The 27,926-nt window shown below is 53.3% G+C and overlaps 1 protein-coding gene across 2 annotated transcripts; it reads right to left on the bottom strand.

The window, feature by feature from the left end:
• Positions 1-1,468: 1,468 nt before the first annotated feature.
• UNC93A (unc-93 homolog A) lies at positions 1,469-27,494 on the bottom strand. Of its 2 annotated transcripts, none has more exons than XM_061207403.1 (8): positions 27,334-27,494; positions 22,513-22,694; positions 21,355-21,584; positions 19,620-19,745; positions 15,549-15,763; positions 12,595-12,730; positions 11,379-11,510; positions 1,469-2,189 (listed from the first exon to the last, which is right to left on the bottom strand). In XM_061207403.1, the coding sequence occupies exons 1-8, from the start codon at positions 27,418-27,420 to the stop codon at positions 1,924-1,926; spliced, it is 1,374 nt and encodes a 457-aa protein (XP_061063386.1). In that variant the 5' UTR covers positions 27,421-27,494; the 3' UTR covers positions 1,469-1,923. The 2 variants fall into 2 exon arrangements, with proteins under 2 accessions (XP_061063386.1, XP_061063387.1); XM_061207404.1 differs by lacking the exon at positions 27,334-27,494 and adding an exon at positions 24,121-24,214.
• Positions 27,495-27,926: the final 432 nt, after the last annotated feature.

Below are 27,926 nucleotides of genomic sequence, written 5' to 3'. Positions count from 1 at the left end.
GAGACCGGCCGGAGGACGGAGGGGAAGCACAGCACCTGAGCTGTCTGGCGGACGGGTGGGGCAAGAGGGTGCCACGTGGAGAGGACCGCCCAGCCTGGACGGCGGGGGGCGCAGAGCGCGGCCCGTCCCGGAGCCGGGGGTCCTGCGCGAGTCCCAGCGGGGGCAGGTGGCATCTGAGAGGTCTGATGTGTCTACTCACAGCAGCCGAAATGTTTATTTATTTGATTAACACCTGTCTTCTCTCTTGGCTGAAGCTGAAAGCTGCAGGAAGGAAGGACCGCCTGTGTATTGGCTCAGCTCTGCATCTGGGGCATCTGGGGCTCGGTTGGTACTGAGTGAGTGAGTGAACGAACGACTGAGGAAGGGCCAGGCTTTGGCTGGAAGCTCGTGGACAGGCCAAGGATGGGTTCATCCTTCTTTGAATTATTGCTACATTTTCTTCACTCAACAAACCTCCATTAGGCGCCCACTAGTATTACATAGTGGACACCGGGAGGCTTGAGGTCCAGCAGGGGGAGATGCTCATACAAAAGACTGAGGTCAGAAAGTGTGTGCTCATGGGCCACGAGCATAGCCCAGACAAGCTCGATGGATAGGGGCTGAGGGCAGGAGAGCGTTCAAGGTCGATGAGGCAGGTGAGCAAAGCCCTAGAGGCAAGAGTGCCCCTGAGAGCGGCCAGGTAGCCTCCTGGAGGGCGCTGGGCTGGGCTGAAGGACGCACCTCGGAAACACCGGCCACAGGGGGGTGGTGTTTAAACAGCGGTCTAACTGACAGGTCCATGAAAGGAGAAAAGAGGAAACATGGGGAACGCTGTCCGAGAGGTGCCAGAGGGTTGGGATGCCTCAGAAAGAAAGCGGGGCTCAAAGAAGGGCCGTGACCGTGTTACCAGGTGTTCCCGAGCCGTCAAAGACGGTGAGGAAGGAGCAAGACGGAGGGACGTAGGTACTGCTGGTGAGTGGGTAGAAGGCATGCGACTGGCATGCCCCACCTCCAGGCTCATCGTGTTATCAGCCTCACATGTCGTATCCTTTTGGAGATTACTCCTATACATTCATTTTTAAAAAAAATTTATTTATCTATCATTTATTTTTACTTGCACTGGGTCTTTGTTGCTGTGTACAGGCTTTCTCTAGTGGCGAGCAGGGGCTACTCTTCATTGTGGTGTGCGGGCTTCTCATTGTGGTGGCTTCTCTTGTTGCAGAGCACGGGCTCTGGACACGCGGACTTCAGTAGTTGTGGCACGCAGGCTCAGTAGTTGTGGCTCACGGGCCTAGTTGCTCCGCGGCATGTGAGATCTTCCCAGACCAGGGCTTGAACCCATGTCCCCTGCATTGGCAGGCGGATTCTTAGCCACGAGGGAAGCCCTGGAAATTACTTTTGTCTGTTGTTTCCAATGGTCTACAACAGGGTAATGTGATGACTTGTATGTGTGTGTCCAAAGTATGTGGACAAGAGTCAAGTCCATAGTGTAATTGCATTTATTTAGAAACTCACACTCTGTAAGTTTCAAGAGACATAAACCCTAGTCTGGCTTTGTCACTTACTGACTCTGAGAGGTAGTCACTGACTTGCCCGGACCTCAGTTTACCTGTCTGTAAAATGATGGTGTTGGGCTGCATTTTTAAAGCAGCCTTCCAATTCTTAACGACAACAACAAAAACAAGCGTAAGCTGTTACCCCCATGATTCTAGGCAAGTTCCGAGGGGCTGATTGTACCCTGAGTTTATTTCTTTCACGTATACTCTGGATCTCTATGGATGAGAGGGTGGACTGAAAAATTTGATAAAATAGAAAAAAAATTCATGTAAAAAATGAAATATTGTTGAAGTAGTCGTAAAGAATCAACTATAAACTCTGAGGCATCTTCAGGTAAAACTCTCCCGCCGATACGCTCTGGGTTCATCCACCATGGGGTTTGTTGCTTCACATTTTTGTCTGTGTTACTCCTTCCTCAGCTGGTTTTGTCTGCTCTTCGGTGAGCAGCCTGGCCACCTTCTTGGACCCCAGATACTCGACAGTTCCATACGCCACCATGGCCAGACTCAGGACGCCCAGGAGGACGTAGAGTTTGACGCTGACACACAGAAACGTGCTGTATCCGAACGCGATGACGTAGCCCAGGGCTTCCCACAGGCGGTAACTGGCAAAGGCGGCCTCCTTGTTCTTCTCAAACAGGACCCCGAAAAGAGCTGCAGGGGAGAGACGGGTGAAAATGTGGCTGTAAAACCGCAAACGACCTTTCTGATTATTGCCGAAAATATGCAGCTTCCCCACGGCCCAGTTTTCCCAATAAAACCAGGACCTTCCTTTGTAAAAACTGGAATTATTTCACGCTGTGGATGATAGCAAGTCAGGTGACGTTCTCTAGCAGTGAAGAACCATCCTATACACAAGAAACAGAACGGATGAAAGTTAGCACTGTACGGGATGTGGCCCAAGCCCGAGCTTCGCAGGTAAGAAAAGCAAGGCCGAGAGATGGGACCCATGTAGGTGAAGGCGAGATGCCCCAGTGTGAAGACAAACAAAGGCCGTAGTCGTGAGGGGGAAGGCCATTCATTCCTGCACTTAGGGGAAGTGCATAGTACATAAGTGATTCAACTGTGGGGTTTTTGGTGCCTGCCGCAGGGTAAGGGGATTACCACTGTGTGGGCCTTTCCTTCCCATCCTGGAGGCTTTAGGGGTAAGAGCATTCAGCCAGCTGAAGCCTCCAAGTGAAACTGCCCCACACCGAGTTCTTGATGAAGGGACTCAAACCTCCTTGGGTGGTTGTCTGAAGGTTTGGGAGAGAAATGACCTGAGTCTGTGATTGGGGCTGAACTGTGTCCCTCAAATCCACATGTGCTAGTTCTGACCCCCAGGACCTCAGAGTGTGACTGTATTTGGAGCTGGGCCTTTAGAGAGGTGATCAAGTTAAAGGAGATCATCAGGGTGGGTCCTAATCCCGTGTGACTGGTGTCCATAGAAGACGAGGAGGTCAGGACACAGACATGCACAGAAGGATGGCCACATGAGGACACGGGGAGAAGACGGCCGAGTACACGCCCAGGAGAGAGGCCTCAGGGGAACAGCCCTGCCACGCCTGGATCTCAGACCTCAAGTCTCCATTTCTGCTGTATTTTGTCACGGCAGCCTTAGCGAACTAGTACAGTCTCATAATGCTTCTAGGTGAAGGTAAATGACTTTCTGTTCCTGTTTGCAGTGTGGTAAAGTTCTGCCGAACGGGAATCAACCCCATCCCCAGGACGTGAGCGAGGCGGCAGTGTGTCTGGAAGGTGGACACTTAGGAAGGGAAAGTTTTCAACAGGGGGATCGGCCTGAGCATCCCGGCCGAGGTCCTGCTGCACTCTCCAGAGCTGCCTGGTCACCACGCCTGCCATTTAGGCTGATGGACTTGCCCTGCCTCCCCCTGTCCTCTGCTAGGCTGTGGGTTCCCTGAGGCAGGAACCCATCTTATCTGGAATGATAATTCCAGCGCAACCCAGTGTCAGCGAAAATCCTTATTAAATGACTGAGTGGACGCATGGGTGGACGGTGACTCATGACGTGGCAAAACGCTGAGCCCGGTCCTGCGGGTCAGCACGTCCTGCGGGTCAGCACGCCTCTCAAAGGATAAACAGTAACCCAAGTAAACGGTGGGCAGTCCTGGGGGGAGAGCTGCCGCTTCCTCTTCTCCCCTTCCCCTTACAACCCAAAAGCCCACGCTGGTGAGGCAGTCCAGGTAACACAGGACACGCGACCACACACAGCACGGCACGGGCCAAGGCACCCCCTTTGCACGTGGGTCAGATAATGCGTGAACCAAAATGTCAAGCGTGGGCTCCAGCGCGGTGGGGATGAGCAGACAGTCCACTGCTCCGAGCCCAGCGGGACCAGACAGAACCTGCCCCCGGAGTCCTTCATTCCCAGAGGCAGCCACAGTCTGCAGAGCGGTGGACGTGTCCTCAGAACTGTCCCGCCTACAGGGCGGGCAGCCGCGGTGGGGAGAGCTGATGGCGGAACTTTCAGGCACATATTCATTTTCCAGCTTTCATTCTGTTCCTTTAACTTTGCCCCTTTCCTTCTACCCCTCCCCTTCTCCCCGCGTTTAGAACAGGAGAGGAGAGGCTTGTAGCGGGGAGGGGCCCCTCCAGCACTGGGGGGAAAGGTCTGAGGGCGGCAGCAAGGTCTCCTGCAGCCCTGCCTGGAAATGTCAACGCCCAGGAGACGCCCCTTGGCATTTGGTTACTCAGATGTTCATCTGCGCAGGAACCACCCAGGACGGGGGTCCATCGGGCAGATGTAAGATATGACATAAGATACACATTTTAAACAACACATGCCTATTTGGGAAAACTGGAGGCTGTTTGGAACATTCCGAAGGAGGTGTGCTTCTTGTGTGGGGTCTGCAAAGCGCCCTCCCTAATGGAAGTTAACGCACAAAGAGAACCACACCCTGGGACTTAACTTCTGAGATTATGTAAAGGTCTCTTGTCTTTCTTCGGAGGGTGACTCTAAAATAGGACCCCAAAACAAGATGCTAGAGAAGAAACTCCAAGGTGAGACACTATGGCTACACGTGGAGGATTATGTCCTGTTCTCTGGCAAAAAGGCCCAGCTGCTCCCTTAGCAGGTTGTGGCACCTGACAAGTGCACCCTGATGTTTTGAAAATCCAGTAACACAGCCAACTCTAGCTTTAAGTCAACGTTTTTGGTCTATAGGTTGGTGTCTTTAGGCGATTTCAAGGTTAAGTTTCGGTCGTGACAATCATAAACCACTGTGCTCCAGGATAAGGGGACCCACTGCCCACTCTCTCCTGGGCAAGTTCTGGTTCAAGTCCAGTTCAGCCTTTTAAGTGGCTATGGGCTCCTTAGCTTCCTGAGGTTTTCCCATAAACTTAAACTTTCTGGGCCCCCAGAGCCTTAAATGCCAAATGAAGAACTTGCCATTCTCTGAGTCTGATTCTGAAATGTGACCCCGGTGAGGGGACCCACCAGCAGGGAAGAGAGGTCCAGAGTGGCTGTGAGCTCGCAGCCTTGCGTGCAGAGCAACTCAGAAGTTTGGGAGGCAGGAGGAGCCCTCACCGGGAGGACCTGGAACCCAGAAGTCTGTGGGAAGCTGGCTGTGCCTCTGGATGAACGACAGAGATGGAAGAAGACGTGTGACAGCTGGACAAGAGGGAAGGACTCCTCCCCTGCCCCCTCCTCAGATGGCTGTGTCCAGGAGAGGCTGGATCGAGGGCAGCGGAACGCTGATGTCAGCAGCCAGAATTGCCGTCTAAGAAAACGCAGAGAAAGGGAATCTGGGGGACTCCATTTGCCCCCGTTTGGGAATATGGCCCAGCCTGAGGAGGAGATGGCAGAGCCAGTCATAATTAAACAAAGTCAGGCTTTTGGGGAAATTACTCATGAACTCTTTCCTATTTTAATCCAAACGTAAAGAAAGCAGCACATTCATTGTGTCAAATTCCAACAGTTAAGGACACGGAGGGCAGAGGGGAAAGACATTAAAAAGAGAAGTAGTCTCAAAGCAATAGTTCAACAATTCTGAAATTACATGTGAACTAGGATTGAACAAATAAGCAATGTGGTATACAGAGTGGAAACTGGGTTTCTCACTGTCAAAGGAAGAAGTTACAGATCAGCAGTGGGGTAGGGGGTGAGAAGGGGGTGCTAGAATGAGCCCGTGTGCTGGGACATCAGTGTGAGTTCAGCCTTACTTTATAGATAGATGATAGATAGATAGATAGATATGCAGATACAGAAGTAAATAGATGTGTGTGCATATATGTGGGCCAGTAAGCATACGCTCATCTCCTCACTCTGTCCACTGAGAGCGCCTAGAAACAGTGTCGTTTCAGTAGCAATGAGCACACCCAGCACTCAGATCTTACTTCCTAACACCGTACCCCAATAAAACACACCCAAGCTTCTTGGAGAAATGGCTAATCTAGGGCTGGCACAGGAGTTACCACATGAGCCAAGACTATTCTGGAGTGCCTAACAGTGAGGAAGTACTAAAAAAAAAGGTAGTGGTGGGGAGGGGGGGCGAGTCGAAAGGACACAGGTACCAACGGGAAAGACCCCAATCGCCAGAGTTGGAACAATTAGAGCAAAGGAGTAAGTAACGTAGCATTGGATTGTAACCCAAAGGATACCATAAATACATGAGCCCATACTGATGTAGACAAACTTTTGAGTAAATAGCTAAATAAACTGGGGAGAAGGGACAAATGTTCGTCCTAGAAGAATTATACCTAATGCACGTACACACTCCCCTTCCAGGAGGTGAGGGGTAATTACTTCCCCCTGAATTGTAGCCTTGGTGACTGGCTTCCAAAGAACTGACAGTGGAAGGGAAGAGTAGCCCTCTGCGTGGGAGGAGCCAGACCCTGGCTTGACCAGCGATCAAGGTCCACAGCATCAGTGACCAGTTATGTGCTGTCCTGTGCCCCCTGATCAATGTGATGAGAAAGGCACTTCACTCTGGGGTCTTCCTCCCCAAGACCCTTAGCTCTAGCCTAATTATGAGAAAACATCAGATGAACCTAAATTAAGGGACAGTCTACAAAACACCTGACCAGTATTCTCCAAAAGTCAAGGTCATCAAAAACAAAGAAAAATGAGAAACTGGCACAGACCAGACAAAGGACATGTGATGGCTACGTGTCACGTGGTGCCTGCCTGGGAGCACACAGAGGATGGGGGGGGGGAAAGCTGGAGAAATTTGAATAAAAAGTCTGAAGTTTCGTTAGGTACCAATATTAATTTCTTGGTTTTGACAAATGTACTGCAGTTTTGTAAGATGTTCGAATTAAGGGAAACAGAGTGAACAGTATATGGGAACTCTGTACTGTCTTGGCAGCTTTTCTGTTGATCTAAGATTATTTCAAAAGAAAAAGGAAAAAAAAAAGCCTGCTCGCAGCCTGACCTGGGAAAGGCAGCAGGTGGAAGTGACCGGATGCTGACCCCTGTCCTCGGATGACAGGATGTGAATGAGTCTTGTTTGGTTGGAAAAGACAAGATACATGAACTGGACATGTAAGAGAAGACAGATTTTTTGAGTTTATCAACCTGAAAACAGCCCCTTTGGTGGCTGACAGGGCAAAAGAGTATTTTTAGGCCAGACATTCTGAATCTCAAGGGCAGGCATTGGCTCGCAAGGGTTGCCATGGCAACGGTACCCATCTCTCGTGAACTGTCAGGGCGGATAAACAGAGAGCCGCCCAGATCACGGGCTCCAACAGCCGGAGGGATCCCTGGAGCCCAGTGGGAACATGAGCAGCGAGAAGCACGGTTCTGCCCCAGGACGGAGGGGCTTGGACGCTTCCCGCCCCTGATTTGCCTCTAAACTGGAGAACTGTAGCATCAGTTTTTCAACTGAGAGGTGATGACTGAAAAGGAGGGTTAAATTGTACTGACTTGTATCCAGTCTCATTAACTAGGAAAGTACGTGGCTCACGTATCTTCTTAGAAGAGAGACACGTTCAGGGAGAATAGGATTAGAAATCCAACTTGCTATTGAAAAAGCAAAAATGAGAGAGAGCTGATCTTGGGAGGTGGCAAAAGCTACACAAAATTTCCAGTTTTTGAAAATACAGAGACGGTATGGATGGACCACGCTGCAGGGTGGCGAGCCTGAGAGAGCCTGGTGGAGCCAGCCTGCAGGGAACTCAGTCATTAAAACATCCCTCCTAGCCAAGACGATTGCCAGTATAGACGCCAAAAGAAATTCTCAAATCGTACAATTTGAAAAGAACAATCTTCCCCAGCAACTGATTTTTCCTTGAAACAAATTACTTTTGATCTGAACAAAAAGACAGAAATAATTCATTTTAAATTAGCATTCCTTATTCAAGGAGGTCTTTATCCAAGTTATTCACTGGACCTCATGTAACTCTGCACAATTTTGACAAAGGCTCTGCCTGACGGTCTCTCATGTCCGTGGAAAGAAAAGGAGAGTTAAAGCAATTACTCCTATATCTCAGGGAGAAAGAAAACCAAACATTTTATTTGCAATCATTTGAAACACCTAAGGAATTATTGTACGGACTCCTGCGTGGCTGCTGACTTCTAACGCGTAAATACTGTAAAAAAATTCAAGTGAACTCAGAGATGTCAGCTAATTAGAAAGCAAGACGGCAGAAGCATTTGGACTGATCAGTAAAATAGTGGGGGTCTTTCACACCTCCTCTGGGATGTTGAAAGCAAGTCTCTCCTGACGCTCCCTGGGGAAAACGCCTAAGATTCCTACAGGGGAAGTTGTGACCTGCGCTCGTTTAGAAGTCTGCACTGCCAAGAAAAGCTAACTGGGTGTCTGTGTACCTCTCCCCTACCGATTCAGTATTTCTTCTGTTAAGCAACATTGCAGCCCAGCCTGAGACTAGTTTGTCATTGCTTCCAGCACCTGACCTTTGTCCAAGCACACCAGATTATGGCACTGAGCCTAACACACCTTTGTCACCGGGTTCAGAACTTCAGGAGAGCCTCCTGCCAAGATTGTGAAACCCAAGCCCCTTGGTTCCAACAGCACTGGGTTTGTTCAGCGATGTTTTCAGCTGTTTCATAAGCCGGCAACAACTGAGATCATAAGCAGGGGCCATCCTGGAGTACTGAGTCCACCATGGGTGAGGCCACGTGCCCTTGTCCTCTTTGGGTGTGGGGACAGCGGCCAGGCCTCCCGTCCCTGGAAACGCTGGCCTGTGGCTGGCTTGTGGATTGGCCTGACCCAGTTTCCAGTCCCAGGTGTTTCCCTGATAAGGGCTGAAGGGTGAGTGGTGCTTCCGAGGGAAGAGGCTCTCTTCTGAGCCAAAGCCACCTCGGGCCCCGGGCTCACGCATCTGCAGGATGCCGGCTGTGTAGACGGCTCACCTCCTGGGGCCTCCGACACCCTCCCCCGGGCCAGGGCCGTAGGTGGTTCGGGAAACTCAGGGCCAAGGGTTCCTGCCCTCAGGCCTCGTCCCGTTAGGTCACACAGAACACAAGCCGCCCTCCCTGTCCTCCACGGGCCGTCCGCCAGCCCCCTACTCCCCTCCCTCCCATGGTCTCCCTCCCAGACCCACTCAGCTACGGCTCATCCCCTGGCAGGACACACCGCCAACCCGCCAACCCAGGGCGCCTCCTGACGCGCGGGGAGCCGGCGTCCACAGGAGGCCTCCCCGGGCCTCGGCTGGACGTCTCCTCCCGGGCTGCGGCCACTCCCTTCCCATCTGCCGTGGGCGACCCGGACTCCCACCCGCTGCAGCCCTCGCAGCCCAGGGAAGAGCTCCCTCCGCGCACCGTCTGGACCCTGGGCCTCCGCCCCAGGCCTGGCTCCGGCCGTCCAGCTCCCCGCACGCTCGGGGCTGCCGGGGCCTCTCCCCCTGATGCCCCCCGCCTGCCTCTCCCGTGTCCCTCACGTCCACAGCCTGGCCTCCGAGGCCTTTGTCGAACGTCTGCTGGCCGTCCCACCCCCCGCTGTGTCGGGCTGCAGGGCCCCCGAGGGCGCCGGACAGCACTGGCCACGCTCACCGCTCTCGGCGGCCTGAGGGCAGCTCTCCCGTTCCCTGCGCTGGCGGGGCCCCTGCCCTCAGCGGCTCTGCCCGCCTCGCCTCTCACCCGCCCTCTCTGCAGCACCAGCCGAGGCTGCGGCTGGACCTCTGGGCCCGAGTCCCGCTCTGCCCCAGGCCCGGGCCTCTGCAGGCGGCCGCGCTTCTGCAGGGAGCGGTGCACTGAGGGCGATGCCGCCCGGCTGGGCTGCATCGGGGGACGAATCCTCGCGGGACTGACGGCCGCTGGTGGTGCAGACCGTCTGTTAGGTCGCTGCTGGCTGTGGCTCCTCTAGGAAGCCACGTGTCTCAGGCGTGAACTTAACTCCTTTCCCTGTGGTGACAAAGGGGCCCGTGTCCTTCCTTCTGACTGCCTTCCCCCTTCCCCTCCCGGCCAGGGGCCTCCCTCCCCCAGCTTCTCGGCCTCCTTTTCTGGCTCCTCCCCTCCCCCTCCTCCTCTCCTCACAGCCCTTCACTCTGAATCTAAAATCCTAAGAGAGGGAGCTCCCGGGCCGTCCGCTGGTGAGGACCCGGCACTTTCACTGCGGCGGCCCAGGTTCAATCCCTGGTCGGGGAACTAAGATCCCGCATGCCCTGCGGCGCAGCCTGAAATAATCGTAAGTGATACGCGCCCCAAACAGCCCCTTCTCAGTGCTGGGTCCCCCCGCCGGAGTCCTCTCTCTGTGTCGCGTTCAAGCTCAAGCCAAGCCGCTCAGTGGACGCGTCCAGCCCTGCCGGTCTGTGGGCTCGTCTGCCGCCTTCAGCCTGGGGATCCCGATGCCCAGCCTGGCCCCGGGACCACTGAGTCCCTGCGTCCAGAAGCTCCGCCCCTCGGCCTCCTTCCCAGCCCTGGGCGCTGCCCTCTACCTCCCCGTGGGTCCGCACCGTCCCCTGCGTCACGGCAGCAGTGACCCGTCAGCCCCGCCCTAAACCCTTGCTGCTGCTTCCACCATTGCTGAGCGAAAGTGGACCCTTCAGCGGTACGTCGGGCCAGCCAGCCTCTCCTCTCAGTGTCCCCCGGAGACACATGCTGAAACCCCAAGGCGACGGCCTCCGGGAGGGGCGAGGTCGTGGGTGTGGCCCTCAGGGAGGGGTCAGTGCCCTTGCGAAGGGGCCCCAGATCGGCCCCTCGCCCCTGCCTCTGCGTGAGGACGCGGCGAGAGAGAGCCTCTGTGGACCAGCCCTCCTGACACCGAATGTGCGGTGCCTTCACCCTGGACGTCCAGCCCCAGAGCTCTGGGTAGTACATGTCTGCTGTTCACAAGCCCCCCCCGTCTGTGGAGTCCCGTTACGGCACCAAAGCGGCAGAGACGGCTCCCTCCCGGCCTCCCCACCTCCCTGCCTCCCCCAGGCTCCCCGCGGCCTGGAGGACTATCTCGGGCCTGGCCCCCAGGATGAAGCCTCTGCTGACCCCTCCGCCCTTAACTCCGTTCTCCCGAAGACTGACACCCACCCCCAAGCCCCAGAGCCACTGCAGGGACATTGTCACGGTAACCTGTAGGCGCTTCTGCCTGTCCCCCACCTCAGCTGAGAGCAGCCGTCCTCCCCAGACACCAGGACGGAGAACACGGGGAGGACACAGCTCAGAGCAGCTCTTCCGGGGGAAGCACGAAGGAACCATCATTTCAGGAAAGAAAGTTGCACGCTTGGTACCTTTTCTCGTGGACATCATGGATCTGAGTAGATGCTCAGAGAAAGCACTGCAAATCCCCAGTGTGGACCTGGAGCCCTCCCGCCTGTGTGGTCCCCGCTCCACTGCCCTTATCGCACATGTCACCACGTCCCCCTGGGGGGCCCTCTACCCACCACGTGTCCCCCCATGACTGGCCAAGGCGGGGCCCCCTGAGCAGGAATGGCTCTGTGCCGGGCACTCACCATTGTTCTGTGTCTGCCAGACTGCGTCCGCCACTCCCCAGAGGCCGGGAAGTGCGAAGAACAAAGGCAGCTGGTGGGGATGAGGCTTCCACAGCAGGAGGGCGATGAAGCAGGACAGGTGGGTCACGGCACCTGTGAGCAGCGGGGAAGGGGGCTTCTCTCAGACACTCTGTGCTACAGGACGAGTCTTCTGATCATCTGCTTCCAGGCTGGAATTATGTTTCCTAAAATAATCCAGACTGATTTCTTCAGGTGGGGTTTGACGAGGCACACGGAGACTGCAGGTGAAATGCAGGGCACACCTGGCAGGTGTGTGATTCCATCCACCTCTGGCCTCCACATCATGGGTTGGGGGCCTCGGGGTGACACACCTCTGTGTCTTAGAGGAAAGTGTCGCCTTGCTGGGCAGAGGGGGCCCCAGATTATGGGGGTTCAGAGTGGGAGAGAGAAGGGCTTCTTCATTAGGAGTGAGTGGTGGGACCCCTGCTTCCCACTGAGTAGGGGGCATGAGGAGGGGACGGGAAGGGGTGCCCCCAGCCTGGGAGCTGGGGCTTCCAAACAGGACAAGGAGGGAGAGGCTGGGGGAGAACTTCCTCATTCCTCCTGACTTTCTCATAATGGGTCCTAAGTCCTGGCCTCGTGATTCTGCAGACACTGTGATGTCCCTCGAATGTGGGAACAGAGCAGCTTATGACCTTCAGGGACGGCCAAGGAGCAGAAAGAGCAGGTGCATCCTGGGTTCCCCGAGGCTGTGTGACCTTGGGCAAGTTACTACGCTTCTCTGTTCTCTCCTCAATATAAAGCAAATTACTTGGCCCCCAGTGAGCACTGACCAATGGTTAATGTGTTCCCTCCCTCTTGCTGCATCACCACAGACCCTTTGGGCCTTGACTGGGCCACCGGGTAGCTGTCTCCTTAACACCCTCATTTCTCCTTATTCACGCTGTCTCCGATTCTTCTTGCTCCCTCAAGAAAAACAGAAGGTGATGCCCGTTTAGAAGACCAGCTTCATCCACCACGTGAACACAGATCTACTCCTTCTGGAAGGCTCCCTGTCTCCTGCCTGACCCCATGGCCCCCACGGCGGGTGTGGGCCCCCCTTTCTGTGCCTCCACCAAACCCCGTCCTTACCCCAACCCTGGCCCTCATCGCACACGCTCTCATCGCCCGCAGTGGAGCCAGACCTGCCCCAGGACTGCGTCCACGGTCCACCTACCCAGCGCGAAGAGAGCGATCCTGCCCGTGTACTGGGCCAGCTTCCCGTACAGCACGGAGCACAGCGCGTTGACAGCTGAGAAGCAGATCATCACGTAGCCCACGAACTGGATCCCCAGGGCGCAGGTGGTGTAGGACTGGGGGAGAGGCACAGACCGGTCACCTGCGCTGCCTCAGGCCTGCTCCAGGGCTGAGCTCTGAAGTTGCAGTTTGGGGGTTCGCTTTGATCTGGGAATACAGCCCATGCTAAAACGCTTTCTGCCCTGTGACCGCTGGCCTGCTAAGCTGGCCCGAAAGCTTGTCCGGGCCTCCAGCTCCCAGGGTGGAGAGCGCTGCTGGTGCTGGTAAGGAAGACCCTCTTCTGAGTAAGAACTAACAGGGAACGCTGTGGATGGACGTCTGGCAAACTTCTCCCCGCGTATCTGTACCATATGTGATTTATACAGGGGTGAATTTGAACTCTTCTTGCTGGTGTGGGTCATTTCCCATCCTGCCTATAAGACAGCTGGGTGAGGACAGAGCCGGGGAATGAACAGGCAGAGCTCAGGGGCTTTTTAGGGCCTTGAAACTCCTCTGAACGATACCATAATGATGGCTTCGTGTCATTACGCATCTGTCCAAACCCTGAGAATGTAGAGCACCAAGAAGGAGCCCTCAGGTAGACTGTGGACTCGGGGTGATGACGATGTGTCCATGTAGGTTCCTCAGTTGTGACAAACGGACCCTCTGGAGGCGGGCAGTGGGTGAGGATGTGCCCGTGTGGGGGCAGGGGGTGTGCGGGAACTCTCGTCCTTTCCGCTCACTTTTGCTGTGAACCTAAAACTGCTCTAAGAAAATAAAGTCTTAATAAAAAAGAAGAAGATGGAAGGAACAGGAAGGGAATCTCCACAGAGATGAGAAGAAGAGCAAGTGCTCCTGCCCCAGACTCGGGGGCGGGGCTGGGGACAGACAGGAGACTGGCTAGGAGGCCCCTTGCATCTGGAGAACGGAGGGACTGTTTGTCATTCTGTCTTCATTCTTTGAAACTCCAAGACCCCAACAGGACTGTCCTAACAGTAGGGTTGCCAAAGAAACTCTTGGGTGTCCAAATACTCAGGGCCACACTTACACTGAGAGATATTTGTGGTTTATCTGAAATTCAGATTTTTACCCTGCCTTTTATCTTGCCCGTTTGGCAACCCTTCCCGGGAGGGAGCTGCGGTGGGGATGGAACAGGAAGTTTCCTGGATGAGGAGGGTGGTCCTCAGGGGCGGAGCCCCTCGGACACAGGCTGACGGGTCCAGCCTTGACCCTGGCTGTCTCCAGCTCCCACCAGGCCCAGCTCCTCTCCAACACTCTCTGGGAAAAAGGACCCTAACTCTAATATCTCCGTCTGTGGCTTCCCTTCCACGGCATCCCAAAAGGTTCTTCAGGACAGGATCCCACCTGGGCAGGGGAACTAGGGAGACAGAGGCTCAGGGAGAGACCCTTGATGGAAGGGGGTCGGCCAGACATGGGTCACGCTTGGTGTCCAGCGTTGGGGCACCACTCCAGCCACCCCCAAAGAGGGCGCCCCTTTAGGCACAAAGAGGGCAGGCAGTGCAGGGGTCAGGTGGGCACCCAGGGAAAGAGTATCTGAGTAGCCAGGGTGACCAGGCTGAGACCAACCTCCGTTTCTGGATTGGAACACATCATTTAAAAACTAGGTAATGGGCAGAAGACCTAAACAGACATTTCTCCAAAGAAGACGTACAGATGGCCAAGAGGCACATGAAAAGATGCTCGACATCGCTAATTATTAGAGAAATGTAGATCAAAACTACAATGAGATATCACCTCACACCAGTCAGAATAGCCATCATCAAAAAGTCTACAAACAACAAATGCTAGAGAGTGTGTGGAGAAAAGGGACCCTCTTGCACTGCTGGTGGGAATGTAAATTGATACAGCCACTATGGAGACCAGTATGGAAGTTCCTTAAGAAACTAAAAATGGAGTTACCATATGATCCTGCAATCCCACTACTGGGCATATATCCAGAGAAAAACATGGTAGGAAAGGGTGCATGCACCCTAATGTTCATTACATCCCTGTTTACAATAGCCAAGACATGGAAGCAACCTGCTGATGTCCATCAACAGATGAATGGATAAAGAAGATGTGGTACATATATACAATGCAATACTACTCAGCCATTAAAAAGAATGAAATAATGCCATTTGCAGCAACATGAATGGACCTAGAGATTATCATACTAAGTGAAGTAAGTCAAAGACAAATATCATATGATATTGTGTATGTGCGATATCTAAAAAAATGATACAAATGAACTTATTTACAAAACAGAAACGGACTCACAGACTTAGAGAACTAATTATGTTTACCAGGGGGGAAGGGTTTGGGGGAGGGATAGACCGAGAGTTTGGGATCGACATGTACACACTGCTGTATTTAAAATGGAAAACCAACAAGGACCTACTGTATAGCACAGGCAAAATGGAAAACCAACAAGGACCTACTGTACAGCACAGGCAACTCTGCTCAATATTCTGTAATAACCTAAATGGGAAACGAATTTGAAAAAGAATAGATACGTGTATATGTATAACTGAATCACTTTGCTGTACACCTGAAACTAACACAACATTGTAAATCGACTATATTCCAATATAAAATAAAAATTTTAAAAAAACTAGGTAATAAGGAATTTCAGTGTTATTCATGGATTTCATGGTTTTCCCTATTTTTCACTCTAAAATGAGGACACAGGGTGAGATGCAGGCAAGTAAATGTCCCTGCGATGACTCCCGAGCAGCTTTGGTCCTTTCCCTGAAAACATCTCAAGTGAGAGGTGTTCCCGGGCTGGCCCCAGCCCAGATGGGCTGATGTCCTAACCACACGGCGGCTCTCCTGAGGCCGGGAAGGACCCAGCGCAGCCCCGGACCCCGCGCCGCCCCCGCCGGCCTCCTCTCCTACCCGCGTGTAGTCGCCGGCCAGGAAGGCTTGCTGGAAGCCGCAGTACAGCGGCAGCAGGACCAGGAGACACAGGCGCTTGTCTCTAAACAGCTTGACCGTCGACAGCAAAGTGGACCAGAACGGTGGCGCTTGCTTCTCTCCCTCACTTTCCTGCTGAGCGTCTTTTATGGGTTCCAGAAATGCGGCGGTGAGCAGGACCGCCAGGAAGCCGCTGCCTGAAAGGACAGGGAGGGGACAGGCTGCTGCGACAGGCGCCAGCGGCACCGCACACGCGCGCGGACTCGTCTCCTCACCTCCTCCTCCTCTCGAAACGGAGGGTCGGTTTCAAATCCACATTTACGGCGACGGAGGCAGGCTGAGCCCCTGCCCCCTGACGTGGACTCGGGGGCCACACACGTTGCCTCGATCCTCGTGTGCTGGTTCTGTGACTGTCGGGCTGTCTCACCCACCGAGCAGGTGATGGGAAACACACACACCCGGGGAGAGACCCCCGAGGTCCTCAGGGCTCTTAACCATGGACCATTTCTCTCGTCAGAATCCTCAAAGTAATTTCTACCAACAGCTAGGCTCCCTTCCCAGGGTTGTGGGTCCCGCCCGGAAAGTGACCATTGGCTTCTCTTCATGTTCATTCCAAATCTATTCATCCAAACGTCCTGTGGTAGGAGCTGCATGTATTAGGGTATCTCCCAACCCCAGTGGGATGATGCATTTGGAGAAAGGAAAGGAGCTCTTTGCACACGGAGATGGGAAGTTTCCCCCCAAGACAAATGGCTAAAAGGAAAAGCCAGGTGCAGAGCTGGGAGTCTACTCTGCTCCCATTTGATTTGGAGAAGGAGGGGCATAAAGACATATTTGTTTAGACGTGCGGTAGGTGTGTCTAAGAATTAAAGACTATGCGGGTTGTTTACGGCTGCAGGAAAGCTGGGTGGCGGTGAGAGGGCGATTTTCCCTTTTACAATATTTGTATTTGGGACCACGTGAACAGGGGTTCTACCAAAAAATGACTCAAGACAACTATTCCTTTCACCCTTGAGGGGATATCCTGTACTTTCATGATTCCGGAAGGTGATGACGAGATCTCTTTCTCTGCTATGAACCCACCTTCCTGTCTCTCGAGGGAGAACGAATGTCTGTTTAATCTTCCTATTCTTTACGTGGACACCTTTTTGCTCCCTCACTGAAGCTGACGGCCCTTTGTCATTTCTTATGTCTCTACTGGTCTTCCATCTACAATGATAATGATACACGTGGTTTGGGATCCACAGACGAATTCAGGACCAGTGGTGGTCTTTCCTCTCCCTGGTGGGATCGGGACCCTTCAGAACAGTTTTTTTCGCTTATTGCTGGCTTTGACCCATCACCCTTTAAAGAGGATTTGAGCCACTTTGTGTCTTTATTGGTCCCCAACCTTGTCTACTATTCTTCCATCTCTTGTAGCCACAGATGCCCAAGGCAGCAGGCTCTCCCCTCACCGTGGTGTAGCTGCCTGAGCCGTACTGAAACCGTGAGGCTTACAAAGTCAGCCCTCCTCCAAATTGCCTGAGAAATGGTAAAACCAGTCCCCACACGCATCCCAGAGAAGTCCGTAGTTAATAAACACATTTCCACACAGAGGAGTACTACTTTCATCTAAGCTTTATCTCTGTAATTCAGCTACTTTTCCTCCTGGCTAAACATTGGTCCCCTCCCCCATTTCATGGGAACTCAACCTTGTGACCAAGTTTATCAGGCCGGGCTCTTGTCCACAGACACTTCACAATGGCACTGATGTCCTCTGGGGTCATGACTCCCACCTAACTGTCAAAGCAAGTCAGCGCACGCAGGCGCTCCTCCAAACCGGCCCGTCAGCTGACTGCGAGCGCCCACCACCTGCCACAGCTCCTTCCCCGGCCTGAGCTCGGAGCAGCCCCAGGACACAGCTTCCCCGGGACAGGGGCTGAGATGCAGCGGCGGGGGCCGGGGGTAGGACTAGAAGCGACACCTTCACCAGGACACAGACGCGTGTCCAGAGGGTCCCTTGGTCCAGGGCCGTCTGCAGGGGCGTGGACAGGGCAATGGCTGGTGGTAAGGCTAATACGCTGCATCGTGAGGACAGAGCTCAGGAATCCTAGAAAATTACTCCAGGGAGATGGTGCTCTCTTTGCTTTGGTCTGTTTTTCTCCTTTTTTATTTTAGTTCTGTCTTTTATTATTTTCTTTTGTCTTTGTGGTAACATGGCCTTGCTTGAAGGAAGAAGGGTGTGAAGCCCTGCGAACCAGGATCCAGATACTAAGAGAGTTTCCCCGTATGACGTATGCATGGTCCCTGCTGTACATAAGCGTCTGGACTTAGGCGGCTGGATTCTCTGTGAACAAGGACCTCTGTGGAAGGTCCCTAACCACCCAGGGGACACACTGTTCTGCCCTCACATCAGGCTGAACGTTTCCCAAACAGAATGTCGGCCCATCCTCTCCCATATCCCGTGTCCAGTGCGCAGGTAAGTCCTGCTAGTTGTCGCTCCAACTCTCTTGCGCCGCCCCTCCCTCGCTCTGCACGCCGTTCTCACTCCCCTTCCTCTTCTGGGTCACTGTATCGTCCCTGCACTGGTTTCTCTGTCCGCTGTTTTTCTCATGCCCACACTAAACTGACACGAGAATCTGTCTACGAGACAAATAAGTGCGCATCCAGACTCAAGGCCACAGCTGGTCACGCCCGTCTCTGGCTCCTCTGCCTCCTGTCCTCCAGCCACTCTGGCTCCCTCTGGGGCTTCTCTGCCTTCAGTGTCGTTCACGTCCCCTTCTCTGCCTGGTAAACTCCTACTCACCCTTCAAGACCTGGCTTGGGTACCACCTCCCCATCAAAGCTGCCCTAGAACGCAATTTCCCCAGAAGATGTAACTACATGTCAACTGGGAACTTTGTTCAAAACACGTGTCCCATCAAATTTTGGTTAGTTGAAGGCACATCTGGACTCTAAGGTCACTGAAAGTCAGGGTCTTGTCTGGCTGGTTTCTGGGCCACAGAAGTTCTAGCACACTGCTCGGCGTCTGCCAGAGCTTGTTCTTCCTTGGAGCATAAAGGGCTCACTTGGCACCTCTGACTTGCAAGCAACCTTGAAAGAGACCCGCGTGTTGGTGGCAGCTTATCTCGCAGGGGAGACAAACTGACCATGCACGTGGCCTCTGGACCTTTGATTCCCAGTGGAGTCCTGCACTCAGTCCCACCAAATCCGACACCTATCAGACTCTTGATCTTTAAGAAGGACACAGTCCAAGACCTTTACAGATTCTAGAATTCAAGAATGACAAAGAATACCCTTAAATTTTCTTCAAATGGTAACAACAACAACAAAAAAACTAGTCTAAGGGTACGCCCGTCAAAGTGGTGATACATCTGTAAGAGCAAAGTCATTTAGAAAGCTATTAACGTAAACACTTTCCATTCAAATGAGCGTCTAAGGATAAGAACCATCCTAGGAATTCACTCCCTTGGGCAACCATCTTTCATGAACTTCCAATGTCCTGTGCCTGCCGCTGCCCTGTGACCAGCAGTGGGAGCCCCAAGGCCTCGCCGATGCCCGAGGGTGGGTGCTGGGGAGACCCGTGCCCAAACCCAGCCTCTCAGCAGAAGCCGTTCAGATGTACTCCTCAGAAAAAGGTGATAACACCGGGATTTGGGACTTCCCAAATCCACCTGGACGTACTTAGAACACAAGTAGCCAACCCACCAAGGCCGTGGTCCACTTGATGGGGCCGCCATAGCCCCACGTGGCCATTGAGCACTTGGAACGTGGCTGCTGTGACCTCAGAACAGTAATTTTACTTTGGTTAATTAGAATTTAAGTAAGTGCACGTAATGGCTACTGGCCTGGATGGTGCAGACGTGAAGTGATTCTCTCATCACAGGAGACCTCGGTCAGCAGAGGCTGCTGCGTTCGATTTCATGGGGAAAAGGCTGAGTACAACCCAGCTGAACGCATTTTGTGGGGCTTTTGCAGACGAAGAGAGATTATTCATACTGTGAGCAGGTGGTCTTTTCAACCCAGGAAGGCGGTGGGCTTGCTTTGCCTGGATTCCTGGTGCCGAGCACGTACCTGTGTAGATGCCCAGCAGGGTGTAGATCAGCTCCTGGGAGGGACGGTTTGTGCTGTTGGTGGACACCGTGGCCACCAGGCAGTCACTGGCCCCGCAGAACTCGAGCTGCTCCTCTGGGATGGCCCCTGTGAAGGAGGAAGCAAAGAGGTGCTTTGAGGACACGGGTGACTTGACAGGAGACGGTACACAAGGAAGAAGACGCCCAGGGAAAAGGAGCCTGGACACGCAGAGGACAAGACATCACCATAGGTCAGAGTCATGAGACAAGGGCTCGTTTGACCCAGTGTCTCAGAATGCTTTTCCCATTGGGCACATGTCTGTGTACTTGATTTTAAGACACTCTGGACCAATGTGCAATAAATGTTGGTGACTTGTTACATTACATTCTTGACGTAATTGGACTTTGTCCACTTTTCAGAATTAATTAAGAACTAGAGTACATTAGACTGGGTGTCAGGCCCACTGGGTTCTCTCTCAGATTCATCTGGAACCAGTCCCATGACCTCCGGCAGGTTATTGCATACCTTCTCTGAATGTTACTTTCTTCTCCATTAAAAGAATAAAATTTGAACGATCAATGACCCTCAGTAGACCCACATCAGAATCTCGGGAGAGAGAGGATGGATGTCATGGAGGAAAGAATACTCAGTATTTCATTGTTTCCATCATACAGATTTTATCACATAAAATGCTGCAAAATCCCCTTGGCGGGTGAGATGTGCAGCTGTCGGATGAGAAGGCAGCATGGAGGCTAGAAGCCTAGAAAGGTTGAGAAACCTTGCAGTGTTCTCACAGTGCCTTCCAGCCCTCAAATTCTGTGTCCTATGATCAGGCAGAGACTGAAGCTCACTTGTCTGTATGTCTTTAGAAGTCAACCCGTTCTCTCCTTCACCACGGTCATGTCAGAGACTGAACCTTCACCCCAGCTTCTGTTGGCTGATTGCTGACGGTTACTCCAACACTGAGTAACGATTGGTATCTATCAACCGTAAAGGTTCCCTTCTGTGGATGCACTTAGTAAGTGATGACATCACATGAGCAAAAAGGGGAGACAGATTTTTTATTACAGTTTCCCAAACGTGGGACTTTACATGGGTTAACAGGACCAGGGCAGAGAGAGAGAGACATGATCCTGAAAATAGCAGGAGAGTTAGAACATTTTTCCCCATTAATAAATTTCCTGTGAGAATTGAAGATATTTATTTCCTCTGCCCTTGGTCTAAGTCCTCAGGCATCAAAGGGTGCAGGCATAAAGCAGATCCACGCTTTGTAACCCTGTCTGAGTGTGGTCGGGCAGACAGATGAATTAAAGCATCAGTCACCAAATGTTCAAATCTGTTAAGTGATACTTTGTGTAACATGGAAAATGCTGGTGAATGGATCAATTCAGTGGCAAAATAAATCCATGGGACCCGTTCTTAGTCTAGAAGGATAGTAAAGGACTCCGTGAACCCGAGTTCCACAGGCGGTGGCCCTCAGTTTCCTCAGGGCACCCCAGGCTCCCCTGTGCTCAGGGGAGGCCAGGGTTGGAATCGCTGGGACACCCGTGGACCAGGCGGACCCTCAGACACACCCAGACTGTCTGGGGAAGAGCCGGGGGCCAGGTGACCCTGAGGCACAGGCAGCCTGAGAGCCACGTCTTGCGGCCTCACAGGACCACCTGCTCAAGTCCTGAATGAAGACGTGTGTAGAGGGACCAGGGGCCCTCCGCGGTCACCACTTCCTTCCCGTTACCTTGAGTGGGCGTCTGGCCGAACACCAGAGACGAGATCAGGTTGCCCCACACACCAGACGACTGGAATATGAGGAAGAAGATGCCAAAATACTGGCTGACCACGTCTTTGCCGACCTTTCCTGTCTTCTCTGCGTGTGTGTTTCCCATGATGGTGAGGTAGGTGCCCTGCGCGGACCACAGCGGGGCTGCTCCAAGTCCCAGCAGGATGGAAGTGGGGATCAGCGTGTACCTGAGAAATGAAACGCGGGCATGGGGTGCCTCGGGCCCTTCGCTCTTCCCTCCATTCGGGGAGAAGGAAGCTCCTTGCCTGGTCCAGTGAAGCACTGCCGTGTCATTGGTGGTGCTCTGCTTGACAGAGTCACCCCTTAGCCTCAGATGAACGTGAAAATCTGCGTCTTTTCTGGTTCAGCATCATTTGTAAGAGTGAAATTCGGTGCCAGTGCAGTTTCTTTGTGTTTGGACGTAGCTACAATGAGCTGGGGTTACAAATAAGGCTGGGCGGGTTCTGGGTATTTCTAACGGCAGTACATTAGAGACGATTTATTATCTATCAATCTATCTATCTATCTACTTATCTATCTATCTACCTATCCATCTAGCTGTCGCTCTCCTCCATGAGGATTCTGTATGAGAACTCTACGGTAACAAGAAAAAGAATAATGTGAAGCCATCCTATCAATACATCCTGGATGGCAGCGGGGTGTCCCTCAAAGAGATGCTTGATAAGTGTATGTCTGGGAACAAGGGCATGTGACCCTTGCCCTCAGAGCTTGGTCCCCGAGGGTCCCTTTCTGTCAGGGAGCAGGTAGAGCTCAGGCCCAGCCTGGGGCACTGGCTCCAGCCCTGCTGCGTCCACTCCCTGTGATGGGGTGAGGGTGTGGGGTTTGGTCCACAGGTCCCATTCTGTTAAGTCCCCCTGAAATTCACCCTCTGCATCTTAGGCAGATTCTCCCCTCGTTGCTGGGCCATAAAAGTGCCCTGGCCCAGGAGGGAAGCTGGAGGCCTCAGGAGAGGCCAGGATGGGCAATCGGGGTTGCATGGGCCCAGCAGAGGGGACAGAGACATCTTGGTGGGAAAATACGGGAAGAAGGCCACGCTACCGTCCTGTCCCAGAAGCCGAGAGGGGAATTTCGGGAAGCATCTGAACGCGGGCGTACCAGCTGGCGTAGAAGTTGCCCAGGGAGAAGGCCACGTAGCAGCACATGGAGATGACGATGGTCCATTTGCAGCCGAGCTTCTTAATGAGGATGGTCGGCAGGAACATGGAGGACAGCAGCATCCCGCCATAGAGCGTGCTGAGCGCCGTCACCCCCAGGCCCTCCTCGCTGTACAGGCTGCTCTGTGGGGACAAGGCCAGCCCGGTCAGGGGCCCGGCTGCCAGGGCTGGGTGCTCTGGGTCATCTCCAGGTCCTGGAGACCCCCAGCAACAGGCTGCCTGGGCGGGCGTCCTCTCCTCCAGCTGAGGGATGGGAGGGGAGGAGACTGCGGTGAACTCTGGTCAAGGGGGATCAGCAAGTGGAGACGAGGGGGAAGCAGCCAGTGTGGCCGGCCTGGGGCAGAGGGGCTCTCACGCTTCCTGCTTCCCGCAGCCCCTGCCTCATCCCTGAGAAGGCGGGGTGCCAGGGCAGCCAGGGAGCCGCGCGTCTCCAGGCTCCTCGGAGACCAGGGTTCCTGCTATGCCTGAGGCAGAGCAAGCAGCTCCAGCTTAACGCTGTGTAAACACAATGCACATTTTTCTTGTTTTTGTCATTTGTCACTTGGTGCCTAGCATAGCTTGGTGTGAAGCAAACAAAAGGTCAAATAGGTAACCAGAGCCAGCTCAGGCAAAGGCAATGGCAGTGGTGACGTTTGGCTTTTGCTGTGAAAGAAAAACCATTAGCATAATTGCTTCCTCCATTTATTTCACTTGTAAAGGGAAAGGAGGGGGAGGAGAAGGGGGGGAGGAGGGGGAGAGAGGAGGGGGAGGATGGGAAGGAGGGAAGGGGAGGGGGAGGGGAAGGAGGAGGGGGAGGAGGGAAAGCGAGGAGGGGGAGGATGGGGATGGGGAGGAGGGAGAGGGGAGGAAGAATAGCAGGAAGAGGAGGGGGGAAGAGGAGGGACAGGAGGAGGGGGAGGAGAGGAAAGGAGGGGGAGGAGGAATATCAGGAAGAGGGTGGGGAGGGGGAGGAGAGGAGGGGTAGAGGAGGGGGCGGGGAAGAAGACAAGTGCTTCCCTTCGCAGCCAGACCTTCCTTCACAAGGGTCCCTCCATCTGTTTCCTTGGCTTCCACATCCAGCTCAGCCCGACCCTGTGGTCATTTGTGCAGGGGGTCCCTGCTGTGCTCCAGACAACTGACCAGACACCAGAGAAGAAAAATTCGCAGAGAGGGTCTCTTCCCTTGCAGAAGCCAGAGCCCAAAACTCAGAAAACCACCACTGTTTGAGAGTCGACAAAGTGCAGACACCGAAATAAGGGCTTTTACGTTCCTTCTCCTTTATGGCTGAGACAGGTGCTACTACCTCCACGGGGGGAAGAAACACACCGCGTAGGATCATACACTCAGCTAATTAGTCCAGATGACCCCAAAGCCAGGACTTTAACGCCTGGACTATTACCGTTCCTTCCTGCCTGGTCCCCCAACAAGACAACAGAAGATCCCACCCATCAGCCGGGGGCCTCTCTGAAGCCCTCCCCGCCCATCCCTTTCCTGTCTCCTGGAGACGCCAAACCCCACAGGCTGTGTTCTCACCCCAGGATTTTCTCTCCCTTTCCGCCCCTCAACATACTCTGACCATCCTCATCCTCTTTCCAGATGGTGCCCTTTCTTCAAGTGCACGCCAGGGGTCTCCAAGGGTCTTGAGCGCAGGGAACGTTCTGCTTTTTCTCAATCTCACCCAGTGCCTTGCCCCAAACAGGTACTTAGTCATGTTTGCTGATTAATTGAAACTGAGAACAAGAACGTCTGGTCCCATGAAAATTCTAAAGTCTGGCTGGAAGACAGAAGTTGAACAGTCTGCCTGAGGTGGGGTTTTCTGGAAATTTCTGCTCCTAACTCCAGTTGCTAGGAGTGTGCAATGTGGGACCGGGTTCAGCCGGGGCCCTTTGTCTTCTCAATACTAATGTATTAGTGAGCTTGCCTCTTTGTGTGCTAATGAGAGGCTGGCAGCATGCTCTGCTCTGGAATTTCCTCTCCACCCACAGCCCTGCTGCCAGTCGGCGGCGAGGTGCATTTGTCACTTACAATGGCGTTCCGCTGCCCACCGCTGGAAAGGAAGGCGGATTTCAATCTCCAAAGTGGGAACCAAATTTCAAAACCAAATGTCTTTTTTTTTTAAGTGAATGACCATGTTCAAATATCTGTCTCTCCATGTGTTAGGAGAGCCAACCTGCAAAATCCACGCCCGAGGAGAAGCCCATGGGAGTGACCTGTATGTAAACAACGAGGACGGTCGCTCAACTCACTCAGCAAGCCGATCGACTGATCGACTGTAAGCCCTGACCAACAGAGGCTTACGTGTGGCTCCTGGGACACAACAGGGAAAGACAACAGCCACCACCCAGGAGCGGGTGATGGGCAGGACTTCCAGGGCCAGTGACGCCTCCAACCGGCCACTGCAGTGTGACAGTGAGTGCTGCAGGGGGAAGCTCAGGGGCCGAGCTCCTGGGAGGGCACGAAGTCCAGTCCAGAGGCGTCAGAAGACTTTCTGGAAGGAGTGAAGGCCTCGCGAGACCGGCAGGATGTGGAGGTGACCAGGGAAAGGTCGGGAGGTGTGGGTGAGGAGGGACGTTTAGGGGATGTGTTTACAGAGGCCCCATCCTGAGAGGAAAGACCCCAAGGAGCATTCAGCTGCTTTGGTCACAGCTGTTGAGCTCTTCTGGTGAGGTGAGGCTGGACAGCCAGCCAGACTAGACCAACAGGAGCCCCAGACGCCATACTGGGAAATGGATTGGATCCATTGGATCCAGTGCTGAGCGCTGTCTGAGGCAGGGGATACGGTGATGGACGGAGTGGTGAGGGCCTGGCCTCATGGAGCTCACAGGCACAGTGTGGTGTGTGCCACAGGACCTGGCGTGCACACAGGGGCGCCTCACCCAGACGTGGGACCCAGGGCACAGGAAGGGGGAGAAGGAAGTGCGACATGCACACTGAGATCTGAATAATAAATAGGCGATCGTCTGCTGTGGGGAAGGCGGTAGATGCGTGTCTGCGTCCTGGGCAAGTGCACGACCGAATCCAGACCGGGACTGGCACTCTGGGGATGCCTATGACCACCTTTGCCGCCTCGCTGGGGCCTGAGAATGAAGCCAAGCAGATGGAAGCAGAAGGAAGTGATGGAGACTGGCAGGTCCCTTCAACGTGGCTGGGATCCAGCCATCCCTAAGGCCACATCCCTCCTCCCTGCCCTTACCTGCTGTTTCCGAAGCCAGTCCTGACTGACAGAGTCAAACCATGTTTACATGTCCTGGATCAGTGGGCAAGGAAGTGCGGCCAGATAAGGGCGGGGACGGAGCAGGGGGGAGTGGTGGGTGGGATAGCTCCACGGCAGGGTAGGAGGGCTGGTTCTCTAACATCTCCGGTCTTCTGAGGAGGAAGAGGCCACACCAGTGACAGCAGTGCCCAGCCCAGGAGCCCTCGGGAAGACGTGGAGGCCAATGCGGCTTCCCCTCTGCTGCACTGCTCTCTCCACACAGATGCCACTCCGAGAGTTTCCTGAGTGAGGCTTCTGCGTTGTGTGTGGCCTCAGCGTCCCACAGTCATAGCCTGAGAGAAGGGACTCCTGGCAGCTCCTAGGGTCCCCCCACTCCCTCCCCCGGCTTCCAAGGGGGCCAGTTTGCCGTCATTCAGCTGCAGCTGTCAGATCACAACTGCTTCCTGAGAATTCTGACCCCATCAGTCACGCCCGAACCCAGGGGAGCTGCCCCACCTGGTGACAGCAGGACTTCCTCCGGTGGGGCAAGCTTCTGTAGGGACAGTGTCACTGATGGGTCCGTGGTCTCGCTAAGTGCTCCTTCCAGAAAGCACACACTACATTCAACACAAGCTCAAGGCAGCATGATGAAACAGGTGTTTCACACACACTAGCATTTTACAACATCTCAACGTTCTGAGCAATGTCTACAAAGTCATGGACTATCCTGGCAAGCAAGAAGACTGTGCTCCCCCTTCAACTTGATTCTGGGAATCACCATGGGCTACGATTTCATTCTCTGTGACCCTAATCAGAAAAAAGACTGAATAGGGGTTCATTGAGGAAAACATGTACTTGGAATTCAGGGCTGAATCCGAGCTACCTCGCCAACCTACAAGTCCAAAGAGTTTGTACAGTAACAATGAAGACAGAAAATTTGAATCTCTCCTCTCTTGTCCTGCACCTCCAATTCTGAGCCCCCTGCACGTGCTTTTCTTGTTCAGCTCTGTGCACACAGTAGGCGCCTACTTCTTGTCGCTGACTGACAGACCTTCCAGGACCACACTAACTTGTCATCAGAAACCTGGCAGATACTTCACTTTGTGGCAGTCCCCGGGCCACAGATCATGAAGCTGGTGAAGAAGGCACAAGAGCGTGATGACAGGCTGCTTCCTGACCAGCCCTGGGGCTTCCTTGGGGTTTCGTTCACAGTTAAAGATCAGACTTAAAATGGAACTACCCGGGGGAAGATCTAGCAGGAATCTACGTGGTATCAGGACCTCTGATGAATTCATTACTGCCCCTGACCACAAATTCACAGTGATTCGTCTTGTGTCTCCTTTTACCCATGCAAAGGCAAAGCAGATTTTATCACTAACCCAAGACCAGCTCTCCTTGTCCGAGGGTCAAACACCCACGGTTGTGCAATCCCGCTGAACTGGGAGTTGGGGCTGCACATAAAAACCACTGTTTGTTTTAGAGGATTTTGGAGGGTGAAACCCCACGTTCCTCGCTGTCTGTGCCACGGGAATTCTTGGAGTCCCAGAGACGTTCAGAAGGTAAGATCACATGACAACTGTACACACCTACCTGCAGACTCTGCAGACCTCCGTAGGCAGTAAAGAGAAATAGAAATCCAAAGGAAAGCACCAGGATGTTCTTCAGGCTTCTTTCCATCGTGCTGCCTAAAAGCTTCAAGCACCAATAGATTTGTAGTTCCCTAAAAGAAACCAAATAGGGCTCAGGAAAAGCAGTCGGTACCTAGAAGTCACATTCTCTCTTGGAGTCTGAGTTAGACGTGTATTTAGTCACTAAGGCTGCTGAGCGTTAATGAACTTGACAGTTACTGAAGCACCCGGGGCTGTTACTCATTCACCTTCTCTGGAACCCACAGTAATCACTTTCTAACTGGGCAAAAATTAGGACTCTTATCAGCTCATATGGACTGGAAATTTTTTCTACTGATTTCTGATAGATATGGTCCTTATAGGAAAGTGGTGCTTTTCATATTATATATGTTATATACTCGCATATATTATATAATTATATATATTACATAGTATTACATGTGTATATCTTTATATATAATATATATATATATACACACACATACATACATATAAATGGTACCTTCCTCATTAAGAGAAATTGTCAGTGGTGCAGAACTTGGAATGTACTTCAGT

The sequence above is a fragment of the Eubalaena glacialis genome, chromosome 12, assembly GCF_028564815.1.
Source record: "Eubalaena glacialis isolate mEubGla1 chromosome 12, mEubGla1.1.hap2.+ XY, whole genome shotgun sequence".
Taxonomy (NCBI): Eukaryota; Metazoa; Chordata; class Mammalia; order Artiodactyla; family Balaenidae; genus Eubalaena; species Eubalaena glacialis.
Note: the sequence above shows the minus strand (reverse complement) of the source record. Positions and strands in the feature narration are given on the sequence as shown.

Excerpts from the sequence above, each read along its gene's own strand:
- UNC93A (XM_061207403.1), bottom strand. The coding sequence starts at position 27,420 with ATGGAAAGAAGCCTGAAGAACATCCTGGTGCTTTCCTTTGGATTTCTA. Across the intron at positions 15,764-19,619 it reads CCTGCTGGGCATCTACACAG|GCAGCGGCTTCCTGGCGGTC; the intron begins GTACGTGCTCGG and ends CTGTCCTTTCAG. Across the intron at positions 12,731-15,548 it reads TGGCCGGCGACTACACGCGG|TCCTACACCACCTGCGCCCT; the intron begins GTAGGAGAGGAG and ends CCTCTCCCCCAG.